Raw genomic sequence first — 14629 nt, 5'->3', positions numbered from 1 at the left:
GCACCAGGACAATGGGATTTTAGTCTCTATAAAATTGTGGAGGCATAATTACTGCCTTGTACCTGTCTTTTGCATGGAACCTCTGCATGGGCAGCCAAGACACCTGTAATTCTAACATGCTAATAAAAATGCTGATTATACATATAGGACCCCCAAAACAATTTTATGGGACAAGTGGCCATTCATGACAGTCAAAGATCTTGATACATGTTACCAATCTATCCACAAATTCCCATGTTTCCTGCTATTCTCGTCTCATCGATAAAGCTCCTGGCTCAGCTCTTCAGTGAGGCATAGAAATTCTTGCTTTTCATTATCAGTCATCTATCTGTGAGAATTGGTTCAACAATTCACCCATCAAATGTAAATTAGCCCCAGCTCTCAATGCTTTGGACCTGTTGCCAAGAACATTGAGTACACGTGTAATCACCCAGTGTTTGCCCTGGGTTAAAATTGACCCCCATGTTGTTTGCTTGTCATTTACAAATCTTACGAACAATACAACTTAATAATAACTAATCGTATTATCTGCAGGTATACATTACTTAGCTGAATGTTTCAATGCATCAATATTTTCTGTTCTCAGGAGCAGTGGGTCCACTTATAGTGACTTAAGGAGTAGCATTGTGGAAGGATGATACAAGGCATAGGATGATGTAATCCTGTCTCCAACACAATCCTGAATGCAAAATATTAATGTAGACAGGACACATACTGTAGATGCATTATTAATCATCCCAGGATTAATAATTAAAATCAACATAAATGACTATTTATAGAACTTGAGCATTTGTCTAAAAGAAAATTGAAATTAAATTAAAGATTAAATTTTAATGTCATTTTAAATTTTGATTTCCTTTAACTATTAGAGTAAAGGGCTTTTATTAATCTTTATGATTGACCGTGCAACTATTGTTTGAGGCCTCTGAGGGATGTTAAAGCATGACATTTTCGGTCATATTAGCTGATGCCTAAGATTCTCTTAAGGTTAACGTGCAGGTTCAGTCGACAGTGAGGAAGGCAAATGTAATGTCAGCCAGCTTTCATGTCGAGAGGGCTAGAATACAAGAGCAGGGATGTACTTCTGAGGCTATATAGGGCTCTGGTGAGACCCCATTTATAGTATTGTGAACAGTTTTGGGCCCTGTATCTAAGGAAGGATGTGCTGGCCTTGGAAAGGGTCCAGAGGAGGTTCACAAGAATGATCCCTAGAATGAAGAGCTTGTCGTATGAGGAACAGTTGAGGACTCTGGGTCTGTACTTGTTGAAGGTTAGAAGGATGAGGGGGGATCTTATTGAAACTTACAGGATACTGCGAGGTCTGGATAGAGTGGACGTGGAGAGGATGTTTCCACTTCTAGGAAAAACTAGAACCAGAGGACACAATCTCAGGCTAAAGGGACGATCCTTTAAAACTGAGATGAGGAGGAATTTCTTCAGCCAGAGGGTGGTGAATCTGTGGAACAATTTGCCAGAGAAGGCTGTGGAGGCCAAATCACTGAGTATCTTTAAGACAGAGAACATAGAACATAGAACGATACAGCGCAGTACAGGCCCTTCGGCCCACGATGTTGCACCGAAACAAAAGCCATCTAACCTACACTATGCCATTATCATCCATATGCTTATCCAATAAACTTTTAAATGCCCTCAATGTTGGCGAGTTCACTACTGTTGCAGGTAGGGCATTCCACAGCCTCACCACTCCTTGCGTAAAGAACCTACCTCTGACCTCTGTCCTATATCTATTACCCCTCAGTTTAAAGCGATGTCCCCTCATGCTAGCCATTTCCATCCGCGGGAGATGGCTCTCACTGTCCACCCTATCTAACCCCCTGATCATTTTGTATGCCTCTATTAAGTCTCCTCTTAACCTTCTTCTCTCTAACGAAAACAACCTCCAGTCCATCAGCCTTTCCTCATAAGATTTTCCCTCCATACCAGGCAACATCCTGGTAAATCCCCTCTGCACCCGCTCCAAAGCTTCCACGTCCTTCCTATAATGCGGTGACCAGAACTGTACGCAATACTCCAAATGCGGCCGTACCAGAGTTTTGTACAGCTGCAACATAACCTCATGACTCCGGAACTCAATCCCTCTACCAATAAAGGCCAACACTCCACAGGCCTTCTTCACAACCCTATCAACCTGGGTGGCAACTTTCAGGGATCTATGTACATGGACACCTAGATCCCTCTGCTCATCCACACTTCCAAGAACTTTACCATTAGCCAAATATTCCGCATTCCTGTTATTCCTTCCAAAGTGAATCACCTCACACTTCTCTACATTAAACTCCATTTGCCACCTCTCAGCCCAGCTCTGCAGCTTATCTATGTCCCTCTGTAACCTGCTACATCCTTCCGCACTGTCGACAACACCACCGACTTTAGTGTCGTCTGCAAATCTACTCACCCACCCTTCTGCGCCCTCCTCTAGGTCATTAATAAAAATGACAAACAGCAACGGCCCCAGAACAGATCCTTGTGGTACGCCACTTGTAACTGAACTCCATTCTGAACATTTCCCATCAACCACCACCCTCTGTCTTCTTTCAGCTAGCCAATTTCTGATACACATCTCTAAATCACCCTCAATCCCCAGCCTCCGTATTTTCTGCAATAGCCTACCGTGGGGAACCTTATCAAACGCTTTACTGAAGTCCATATCCACCGCATCAACTGCTCTACCCTCGTCTACCTGTTCAGTTACCTTCTCAAAGAACTCGATAAGGTTTGTGAGGCATGACCTACCCTTCACAAAGCCATGCTGACTATCCCTGATCATATTATTCCTATCCAGATGATTATAAATCTTGTCTCTTATAATCCCCTCCAAGACTTTACCCACAACAGACGTGAGGCTCACCGGTCTATAGTTGCCAGGGTTGTCTCTACTCCCCTTTTTGAACAAAGGGACCACATTTGCTATCCTCCAGTCCTCTGGCACTATTCCTGTAGCCAATGATGACATAAAAATCAAAGCCAAAGGCCCAGCAATCTCTTCCCTGGCTTCCCAGAGAATCCTAGGATAAATCCCATCAGGCCCCGGGGACTTATCTATTTTCAGCCTGTCCAGAATTGCCAACACCTCTTCCCTACGTACCTCAATGTCATATATTCTAATAGCCTGGGTCTCAGCATTTTCCTCCACACCATTATCTTTTTCCTGAGTGAATACTGACGAAAAATATTCATTTAGTATCTCGCCTATCTCTTCAGACTCCACACACAACTTCCCATCCCTGTCCTTGACTGGCCCTACTCTTACCCTAGTCATTCTTTTATTCCTGACATACCTATAGAAAGTTTTTGGGTTTTCCTTGATCCTACCTGCCAAATACTTCTCATGTCCCCACCTTGCTCGTCTTAGCTCTCTCTTTAGATCCTTCCTCGCTACCTTGCAACTATCCATCGCCCCAACTGAAACTTCACACCTCATCTTCACATAGGCCTCCTTCTTCCTCTTAACAAGAGATTCCACTTCTTTGGTAAACCACGGTTCCCTCACTCGACGCCTTCCTCCCTGCCTGACCGGTACGTACTTATCAAGAACACGCAGTAGCTGTTCCTTGAACAAGCTCCACTTATCCAATGTGCCCAACACTTGTATCCTACTTCTCCAACCTATCCCCCCCAAGTCATGTCTAATGGCATCATAATTGCCCTTCCCCCAGCTATAACTCTTGCCCTGCGGTGTATACTTTTCCCTTTCCATCACGAACGTAAACGTCACCGAATTGTGGTCACTGTCCCCAAAGTGCTCTCCTACCTCCAAATCCAACACCTGGCCTGGTTCATTACCCAAAACCAAATCCAAAGTGGCCTCGCCTCTTGTTGGCCTGTCAACATATTGTGTCAGGAAACCCTCCTGCACACATTGTACAAAAAACGACCCATCTCATGTACTCGAACTATATCTTTTCCAGTCAATATTTGGAAAGTTAAAGTCTCCCATAATAACTACCCTGTTACTTTCGCTCTAATCCAGAATCATCTTCGCCATCCTTTCCTCTACATCCCTAGAACTATTTGGAGGCCTATAGAAAACTCCCAACAGGGTGACCTCTCCTTTCCTGTTTCTAACCTCAGCCCATACTACCTCGGAAGAAGAGTCCCCATCTAGCATCCTCTCCGCCACCGTAATACTGCTCTTGACTAGCAGCGCCACACCTCCCCCTCTTTTGCCTCCTTCTCTGAGCTTACTAAAACACCTAAACCCCGGAACCTGCAACATCCATTCCTGTCCCTGCTCTATCCATGTCTCCGAAATGGCCACAACATCGAAGTCCCAGGTACCAACCCATGCTGCCAGTTCCCCTACCTTATTTCGTATACTCCTGGCATTGAAGTAGACACACTTCAAACCACCTACCTGAACACTGGCCCCCTCCTGCGATGTCAAATCTGTGCTCCTGACCTCTATACTCTCATTCTCCCGTACCCTAAAACTACAATCCAGGTTCCCATGCCCCTGCTGCATTAGTTTAACCCCCCCCCCCAAAGAGCACTAACAAATCTCCCCCCCCAGGATATTTGTGCCCCTCAGGTTCAGATGTAGACCATCCTGTCTGTAGAGGTCCCACCTTCCCCAGAAAGAGCCCCAGTTATCCAGAAATCTGAATCCCTCCCGCCTGCACCATCCCTGTAGCCACGTGTTTAATTGCTCTCTCTCCCTATTCCTCATCTCATTATCACGTAGCACGGGCAACAACCCAGAGATAATAACTCTGTTTGTTCTCGTTCTGAGCTTCCATCCTAGCTCCCTGAAAGCCTGCCTGACATCCTTGTCCCCTTTCCTACCTATGTCGTTAGTGCCAATGTGGACCACGACTTGGGGCTTCTCCCCCTCCCCCTTAAGGACCCGGAAAACACGATCCGAGACATAGGTTCTTGATTAATAAGGAGATCAGGGGTTATGGGGAGAAGGCAGAAGAATGGGGATGAGAAAAATATCAGCCATGATTGAATGGCGGAGCGGACTCGATGGGCTGAGTGGCCTCATTCTGCTCCTATGCTCTTATGGCCTTATGACCCAGATGTGCCATGACTGGATGGGGAGTGATGACAATGGGCTGAGATATGTAAGCCAATAGGTTGTTCAAAGATAGTGAAAACCTGGCCCATCAGCTATACTTCTCTCTTTAACATTTTTAACAAAAAAATAGACAATGTTCCTCATTTTATGTTGGCATCAAATTTCCACTTAAAATCGCAACTGCAGGAAATACAACTAATTTGTTTTAGTCTGATTTGGTATTAATTATGTATTATTAATTACCCAATCAAAACTATTTGAAATCACAGCAGCTCACCCATGTGGGAGGGAGAAAAATTGATACCTTCAGCTAGATTTTGATTACAATTTCATTGTGTCCTGCCAATGTGCCCATACTGCATGGGCTTTCAAATCAACACTGCTTAATATTGGTCTACATATTCTGTCTTCACAGTAAAGGCATGTTATTATTTGCATCTAATCCAGTTGGTGCCAATATAGCTTTGATGCCAGGGCTAGATACTTGAGAAATAATGGAAAGCCATTCCCTCTCATCCCGTACCCTACCAACAACACATTTGCTATTGTGATCTGTCATTCATTCAAGATTTGGTCTCCTTACCTGAGAAAGGACGTACTGGCGCTGGAAGGTGTACAGAGGAGATTCACTTGGTTAATACCAGAACTGTGGGGGTTGAATTACGAGGAGAGTTTGAGCAGACTGGGACTGTACTCGTTGGAATTTAGAAGAATGGGGAGGGGGATCTTATAGAAACATATTAAATTAGATAGGATAGATGCGGGAAGGTTGTTTCCACTGGCGGGTGAAAGCAGAACTAGGGGGCATAGCCTCAAAATAAGGGGAAGTAGATTTAGGACTGAGCTTCGGAGGAACTTCTTCACCCAAAGGGTTGTGAATCTATGGAATTCCCTGCCCAGTGAAGCAGTTGAGGCACCTTCATTAAATGTTTTTAAGAAAAAGACAGTTAGTTTTTTGAAGAATAAAGGAATAAAGGGTTATGGTGTTCGGGCGGGAAAGTGGAGCTGAGTCCACAAAAAAATCAGCCATGATCTCATTGAATGGTGGAGCAGGCTCGAGGGGCCAGATGCCTACTCCTGCTCCTAGTTCTTATTTTCTTATGTTCTTATTATATACCTATTCTTTGACAATGTAATGTTTATTTTAATTGTAAAAATATACAATTTTCTATACAGGGTGATAGCGAAGCAGACTTAGGGTTGCCATTTTCCCCACTGTGTGATCGAAAATCCACAATGGTGGCTCAGTCTCAGATTGGTAAGTATGTACAAGCATGATGTCCAAACGTTTGTGTGTGTTGTTGTTGAGAAACAGTTTTCACTTTATTGGGACCCGCTCTCACCTGGCAAAGTTGTTCACTATTCTAGTATCATCCTGGAGCACAAGATAAGCTGACATCTTTTCTGTACTGCTCTGCTTCTTAAACCAGTCTACCCAGTCTCCTTCACCCTCGCCTCCAACAATGTGTGTGAGGACCTCATGGACTTCTTTGAACCCAAGATTCAGCCTGCCAGTTCCCCTCTCACTGCCCGCTCCCCCCCACCCACACACATAATTGGAATCCCTCTCCCAAGTGGGGCTCCCACAAGGGCCTGCCTCGGCACTACCTCCTGGCACAGGTTGGCATTGCCAAGTTTATCCTGCCGAGTTGGCATTGCCAAGTTGGGACAATGCCGATCTCACAGTCACAAACTACCACTGCCAAGCTCTGCCGGGTCAGTGCTTATGCCCCCGAGGATCCCCTCGACTGAATCTCATTTTGCCAAACCTGTTGTAAACAACACGTCGGTGAGGCGGAAGGTGGAAATCATGCGAAGGGGAGGCCAGTTAATAATATTAAAATTTATTACAATGTGGTTCTCACGCTTTGTGGTCGGGAATCTCATGACATCACCAGCGAGGGGCGGAGAAAATTGGAAAACTTGATCTCTCCGGAGAGAATAACGTTTCCCGATTTTCTCTGGTTTTTACACACGGTTCGCCATTCTCTCTGGTGGTGAACATGGGCTGAAAGCCCCATAGTAAATAAACTTTGGTGTTCACTAATGAAGACTCTGAAAGCGATTCATTACAGTTAGAGAAATCTAATTACATCAACTTTGGGAGATCAGCCACACAGGATTTCAGTGAACCTAAATCTCCCTATGTTTCTTGGCACTGGGACCAGAAATATGACCCCATGATAGGAAGCGGCAGAGGAACCCCAAATGTCAAAGTTAGTTATCTAAATCTATTAATGACCATTAGTATACGTTGATTTCTTGAATAGGTTTAAGGGAGATCTAGGTAATACCTGAATATTATATTACATATCAACATGTTCCAGAATGTTTCTCTTGAGATAAAGATTTTTATGACGTATGTGCCTTTCATTACGAGAGATCATATTTTTTCCGAAACACCTTCTTCTCCCAGTACCATGTCCTAAGAGAGCATTGATAACCATGGACTTCCATTTCATTGGTCCATTATTGTGCTTGGCAAACACTGCAATGATTTTCTGTTGCCTTCTCCGGTATGGCTTACCAGGAAAACCTCCTGTTCTTACCATCTGCCATCAGCTGTATTTGAAGGATCTTTAGGTTGATAATCAACCTGTTTGGCCTTGTCATAAATGTAACATTCCATGGCCATCAAGTCCTGAAATGTGACTTGAGCCCAGAATTCCTGGACCACTTCGCCACAAGACCACAGCTCCTAAAATACCACATCAAACAAGGGGCGCGATCTAACCAAAAAATTGTAACATAATCCCGTGACGAGCATGTTTAGCCATTCATTTCTACTTGTGCTGCACTCCAAGTTCCTGGTTCTTCCTGCAATAATTCCTGCCATGGGCAGGACTGGAAAATCCCAGCCTGAGTTCCAAATCAGGATGGTGTGTGGCTTGGCAGTGAACTTGCAGGTGGTGGTGTTCCTCTACATCTGTTGCCATTGTCTTTTTAGCCAGTAGAGGTCACGGGTTTGGAAGGTGTTGTCGAAGGAGCATTGTGAGTTCCTGCAGTGTATCTTGTAGATGATTCACACTGCTACCACTGTGCATCAGTGGTGGAGGAAGTGAATCATTAGGGTGGTGGATGAGGTCCAAAACAAGCAGGCTGTGTTTTCCTGGATCTTATCGAACTTCTTGCACTCATCCAGGCAAGTGGAGAGTATTCCATCACACTCCTGACTTGAGCCTTGTACATGGTGGGCAGGCTTTGGGGAATCAGGAGGTGAATTACTTCCCTCAGAATTCCTAACCTCTGACCAGCTCTTGTAGCCACATCATTTAAAAGGCTGGTCCAGCTTAGCTTCTGGTCAGCGGTAACCCTCGGATGTTGATATTGGGGGATTTATCAATGGAAATATAATTGAATGTTGAGGGGAGATGGTTGTACTCTCCCTTGATGGAGATGCTGATTGCCTGGCACTTGTGTTGTGTAAATGTTTCTTGCCATTTATCAACCCATGCAGTTCTTGTTGCAAATGGATAGAGACTGCTTCAGTATCTGAGGAGTCACGAATGATACTGAACATTGTGCAGCCATCAGATTCTTAAAGTGGGCAGAATGACAACAGAATAACTTCTCAGAATTACTGATAAGCCAAAAAGCTGAAACCTGTTGTATTCTGTCACGTTCAACCTATTGTCTGCCTGTCTCTTGCTCTCTGCTTGTAGCTACTCCTACTGAGAGATCTGCTGTCTGTAACCGCCCTGTGACATCTGTAACATAACTGTCTCTGTTGACACCTCATTCTGCTACCCTTTGTTATAATTGATGTGTTATGTACTCTGGGATAACACATGCTGCAACTGGATGCAGCTTTAACCAAAAGATACTCCAGACCTTGAAGTTCGTTCAATCTGATTTATTGAACCAGTAGCACAGTTCTCTATGAGTTTGACTCTCTGCTAACCTAAGTGTGGTTACTCTGTCTGACTGAACCAGACTAGCTCTTAGCCATGTGCTGGAGGTGTGATACTGTACATACACCCTGACTCACTTTGTAGATGTTCATCAGTGGAAAGAGGCGGAGTGTGAGTGCCTCGTGCCTTTTATAGTGAGATACCACCCCTGAGTGTCCTGCCTGCTCATTGGTCATGTCCTGTTCTCTGTGTTCATTAGCTGCCTGTCTGTGCATGTCTGTATATCATTATCTGCATGTCTGCATATCATGACATCTTCCCTTTTTAAAAATGTTTTGTTGGCACATGGGAACGTACTTACATGTGGTGGCATATATTAACATATTTACAAGCGGTGGCATATGTGAACATATTTACATGTGAAGACAGCTGAGTAATGTGAGAAAACAGAACATAGCAAACAAAACAAATGTTCATAAGTCCAGTGTCTGGGGCTTGCATCTGATCCTGGTCGACTGCCGGAGAGGTGGTGGTGGGGACGACGGCGCCTTGACAGGCGGGATGGAAGCCTGACTGGTTGCCTCGTAGTTCAAGGTATCAGAAGGTGGCAAAACAACGGACGGAAACAGAGAAGAAAGCGGTTGCGAGCAGGCAACTTTGCGCAGTGCCCGTCTGTTTCGTCGCACAACGGAACCATCAGCCATACGTACAACATATGAGCGGGGCACAACCTGTCGAACAACGACAGCTGGAGCAGACCAGCCTCCATCCGGTATCTTGATCCTGACAGTGTCTGCCGGGGATAACACGGGCAAATCGGTGGCATGAGCATCATAGCCCTGCTTTTGCTAGTTTCGGAGCTGCTGCACCTTCTGCAGCACCGGGAAGTGATCCAGGTTGGGCAAGTGTATGGCTGGAAGTGTCGTCCGCAGGTCCCTGTTCAGCAGGAGTTGACCCGGCGACATGCCAGTGGACATTGTGGTTGCCCTGTATGCAAACAGCGCGAGGTATATGTCAGAAGCAGAATCCGCGGCCTTGCAGATGAGTTGTTTCACAATGTGCACCCCTTTTTCAACCTTCCCATTGGACTGCGGATTGTGTGGGCTGGAAGTGACATGTTTGAAATGGTATGACTTGGCAAACATAGACCTCTCGTGGCTGTTGAAGCACGGGCCATTGTCACTCATGACAGTGAGTGGGATACCATGCCTGGAGAACGTCTCCTTACAGGCCTTGATGACAGTCCGAGATGTGAGGTCTGAGAGCTTCACAACTTCAGGGTAATTGGAGAAATAGTCAAGAATCAACACATAGTCACAACCATTCGCCCGAAAGAGGTCGATGCCAACCTTGGACCACGGAGAGGTCTCGATTTCATGCTGCTGGAGCATCTCCTTGCTCTGCGCTGGCTGGAAGCGTTGACAGGTCGCATAGTTAAGGACCATGTTCGAGATGTCCTGGTTAATACCGGGCCAGTAGACAGCCTGCCTGGCTCAGCGTCTGCAACTCTCGATGCCCAGGTGTCCCTCATGGATTTGGCGGAGCACCAATCTCTGGAGACTGAGTGGAATGACAATCCGGTCCAGCTTGAGGAGGATACCATCATTCACCGTCAGGTCGTCCTTTACATTGTAAAATTGAGGGCACTGCCCTTTCTGCCAGCCATTGGTGAGGTGGTGCATGACACGCTGCAAGAGGGGGTCTTTGGCTGTCTCCTCACGGATACAAACCACCTTCTCATCAGACGCCGGGAGGATGCTTGCACACAGCTGCACCTGTGATTCAATCTGCCGGATGATTTCCAGCGGTTCACTAGGCAATGTGATGGAGCGGAACAATGCATCAGCGATGGTGAGCTCCTTGCGAGGCGTGTACACTAAGTCAAAGTCGTACCCTCTGAGTTTGAGGAGGATGCGCTGCAACCGAGGCGTCATGTCGTTCAGGTCTTTGTGGATAATGTTTCGCCAGAGGCCTATGATCTGTTTCGACAGTGAATGTCGGCAGGGTGTAGCCATAGTCGTGAAACTTGAGAATGCCAGTGAGAAGACCCAGGCATTCCTTCTCTATTTGCGCATACCTTGTTTCAGTGGGAGTCATTGCCCTCGGTGCGTAGGCTTCCAGTGCCCAGGATGAAGTGTCATCGCGTTGAAGCAGCACCGCAGCGATGCCATCCTGGCTCGCATCTGTCAAGATCTTTGTCTCCCTGTCTGGGTCGAAAAATGCCAATACGGGTGCAATGGTGAGCTTGGCTTTCCGCTCCAACCACTCTGCCTGATGTGCTGCCTTCCACTCAAAGGCAGTGGACTTTTTCACCAGGTTTCGTAGGGCCGTGATGTGTGAGGCCATGTTTGGGATGAACTCGCCCAGAAAATTGACCATGCCCAGGAAGCGCAACACCGCCTTCTTGTCTTCAGGGACCTTCATGGCTTTGATGGCCTTGACCTTTCCTGTGTCCAGGCGCACGCCCTGCTGAGAGATCTGGTCACCTAGGAACTTGCCAAAGCAACATTTGGACCTGTTCAGCTTCAGGCCATTGGCATGGACATGGTGAAATACCTGCTGGAGACGGGAAACATGCTCTTCAGGGCTCGTGGACCATATGATGATGTCGTCCACGTGTACACAAACCCCTTCAATGCCCTCCATCATCTGCTCCATGATGTGATGGAAGATCTCCGATGCCGAGACAATGCCAAACGGCATGCGACTATAGCAGTATCTGCCAAACGGTGTGTTGAAGGTGCAGAGCTTTCTGCTGGACTCATCCAGCTGGATTTGCCAAAATCCATGTGACGCATCTAACTTGGTGAAAAAAACGTGCATGTGCCATCTCACTGGTGAGTTCCTCCCGCTTCGGGATGGGGTAGTGTTCATGCATTATATTCTTATTGAGATCCTTGGGATCAATGCAGATGCGCAGGTCTCCCGAAGACTTTCTAACACATACCATCGAGCTGACCCAGTCAGTCGGTTCGGTTACGATAGAATATTACAGCGCAGTACAGGCCCTTCGACCCTCGATGTTGCGCCGACCTGTGCAAGCAATCTAAAGCCCATCTACACTATTCCATTATCATCCATATGTTTATCCAATGACCATTTAAATGTCCTTAATGTTGGCGAGTCCACTGCTGTTGCAGGCAGGGCATTACACACCTGTTGCTGAAGATTCTTGAGCTGTGCCTTCAGGCGCTCCCTCAGCGGAGCCGGGACTCGGCGTGGTGTGTGGACCACTGGCTTGGCATCAGGTGATAGCAGAATCTTGTATCGATATGGCAGCGTGCCCATCCCGTCGAACACATCCGGATACTGAATGAGGATGTCGTCAATGCCGACCTGAAGATCCACATTGGAGGATGTGGTTGTGTAAACCCGCTGCGTGAGGTTCAACTGCTTGCCGGCCTGCGCGCCCAGTAGGGATGCCCTGTCTGGCTTGACAATTTCAAAACGTAACCGTGCATGGGTGCTCCGGTTGGAGACGAGTAGATGGCAGGATCCCAGTGCCATGATGGCATTTCTGTTGTACTCCAGGAGCCTGGAGGCTGCTGGAAGGACCTTAGGGGGCTTCTTGATGCGTTTGAAATCTGCCTGTGAGAGGAGGTTGGCAGAAGCACCTGTATCCAGCTTAAACTGGATGGAGAAGTGGTTGGCCTGCATCACCGCACGCCATTCGTCTGCAGAATCCACACCGAGGATGGATTGAATTTGTGATGAGTCGGATGTGGCATATTCACATTTGGTAATGATGCCCACACAGTAGGCGGAGTCCAGGCATTCTTCCTCTGGATCCATTGTGCTGCCAGGATCAGAATCCTGTATTCATTGTTGCACACTCTGAACGCGCCGTCTTCGGAATTGGGAGCGCTGGCCCCTGACTGGTGGTGCAGACCTGGACAAGGCTGCATAGTGTCCAGGCTTCCCGCAGTTTAAACATCATCTGCCTCTTGCAGGGCAGTGTTTCTTTAAGTGGGCGTTGCTGCAGTTCGAGCACGTCATGACGTCGGCGTCCTGACGCTCCGCGCGTCGTCGCACTTTCGCAGTTCGTTATCCCGTTCGCATCGCGCATGCGTGGGGCCCCAGGAAAAGCATGCGAAATGGCCGCTTTCATCAATGCTGAGGTGCTGCATCCGGGCGATGGCCTGCACACTCTCTGCCTCGTGGGAGGCAAGTTTCTCATTTTCAGCCAATTTGTACTGGGCATAGCGATTTGTGGCGTGCTCATGCACTGTGCATGTTTCAATCACTGGCAGGGTCGTATGCTTGATTTTCAGTAGCTGCCCTCTCAGAGGATCAGAGTGAACTCCAAAAACGATTTGGTCTCTGATCATGGAGTCAGCAATATCACCAAAGTTGCAGGACAGAGTTAGCAGGTGGAGGTTGGTTAAAAGGGAGTTGAAAGATTCATCTTTACCTTGTAGACACTGTTTGAATATGTAGCGCTCGAAGATTTCCTTGCTGTCCACTTCACAGTGACTGTCAAACTTCTCCAGGATGGTCTGAAACTTTGTCTTGTCCTGGCCTTCGGTGAAGTTAAATGAGTTGAAGAGTTTGATGGCTTGATCACCCGCTGTTGAGAGGAGAAGCGCGATCTTTCTTGCATCAGACGCACCCACGAGGTCTGAAGCTTCGATGTACAGCAGAATGTCCGCCAGTTGGCACTGAGATTGCCGGAGGTCCTGAGCTGGTGAGGAGCCTGAATCTTCTGCATGGTGCTGGGATACATTTGCTGGTCGTCACGGAACGGACTGAGGTAAACCACCTAGATTAAGCAGTCTCCTGGTAGCATGATGTGTTATGTACTCTGGGATAACACAGGCTGCAACTGGATGCAGCTTTAATCAAAAGATACTCCAGACCTTGAAGTTAGTTCAATCTGATTTATTAAACTAGTAGCACAGTTAGCACAGTTCTCTATGAGTTCGACTCTCTGCTAACCTAAGTGTGGTTACTCTGTCTGACTGAACAATACTAGCTCTTAGCCACGTGCTGGAGGTGTGATACAGTACATACACCCTGACTCACTCTGTAGATGTTCGTCAGTGGAAAGAGGCGGAGTGTGAGTGCCTCGTGCCTTTTATAGTGAGATACCACCCCTGAGTGTCCTGCCTGCTCATTGGTCATTTCCTGTTCTCTGTGTTCATTAGCTGCCTGTCTGTGCCTGTCTGTATATCATTATCTGCATGTCTGCATATCATGACAATAATATGCATTTAAAGGATATTAGCTTAATATCACTCTGAGGGAAATGCGCCATGTCTTAGTTTCGCTTCTGCTTTGTGTCTTGTGCAGTGACTAACCACAGTGAGTTTAGGCGGGATCCTCCAGTATCCCAGCTGAGTGTTTCTAAGCGGCAGGAGGCGGAGCACTATTCTTGTGGGAACAGATGTTTAATAATAATAATCTCTATTGTGTCACAAGTAGGCTTACATTAACACTGCAATGAAGTTACTGTGAAAATCCCCCAGTCGCCACATTCCGGCTCCTGTTCGGGTACACTGAGGGAGAATTCAGATTGTCCAATTCACCTAACAGCACATCTTTTGGGACTAAGTGGGAGGAAACCGGAGCATCCGGAGGAAACCCACCCAGACACGGGGAGAACATGCAGACTCTGCACAGACAGTGACCCAAGCCGGGAATCGAATCCAGGTCCTTGGTGCTGTGAAGCAACAATGCTAACCACTGTGCTACCATGCTGCCCATTAACAGTGGGCTGGATCCTTCGGCGGTCCCTCTGCCA

The 14629-nt window shown here is 46.9% G+C and overlaps 1 protein-coding gene across 1 annotated transcript in view; it reads left to right on the top strand.

Annotated features, from left to right (window-relative positions):
• The window catches only part of pde1a (phosphodiesterase 1A, calmodulin-dependent), an 851988-nt gene that overhangs the window by 759353 nt on the left and 78006 nt on the right, over positions 1-14629 (top strand). Inside the window, exon 14 of the mRNA XM_072477634.1 lies at positions 6215-6296. Coding sequence (XP_072333735.1) covers positions 6215-6296 — 82 coding nt within the window. The remainder of the gene's footprint in view (positions 1-6214; positions 6297-14629) is intronic.

This window comes from Scyliorhinus torazame, chromosome 2 (genome assembly GCF_047496885.1).
Source record: "Scyliorhinus torazame isolate Kashiwa2021f chromosome 2, sScyTor2.1, whole genome shotgun sequence".
In the NCBI taxonomy this organism is placed as follows: Eukaryota; Metazoa; Chordata; class Chondrichthyes; order Carcharhiniformes; family Scyliorhinidae; genus Scyliorhinus; species Scyliorhinus torazame.
Note: the sequence above shows the minus strand (reverse complement) of the source record. Positions and strands in the feature narration are given on the sequence as shown.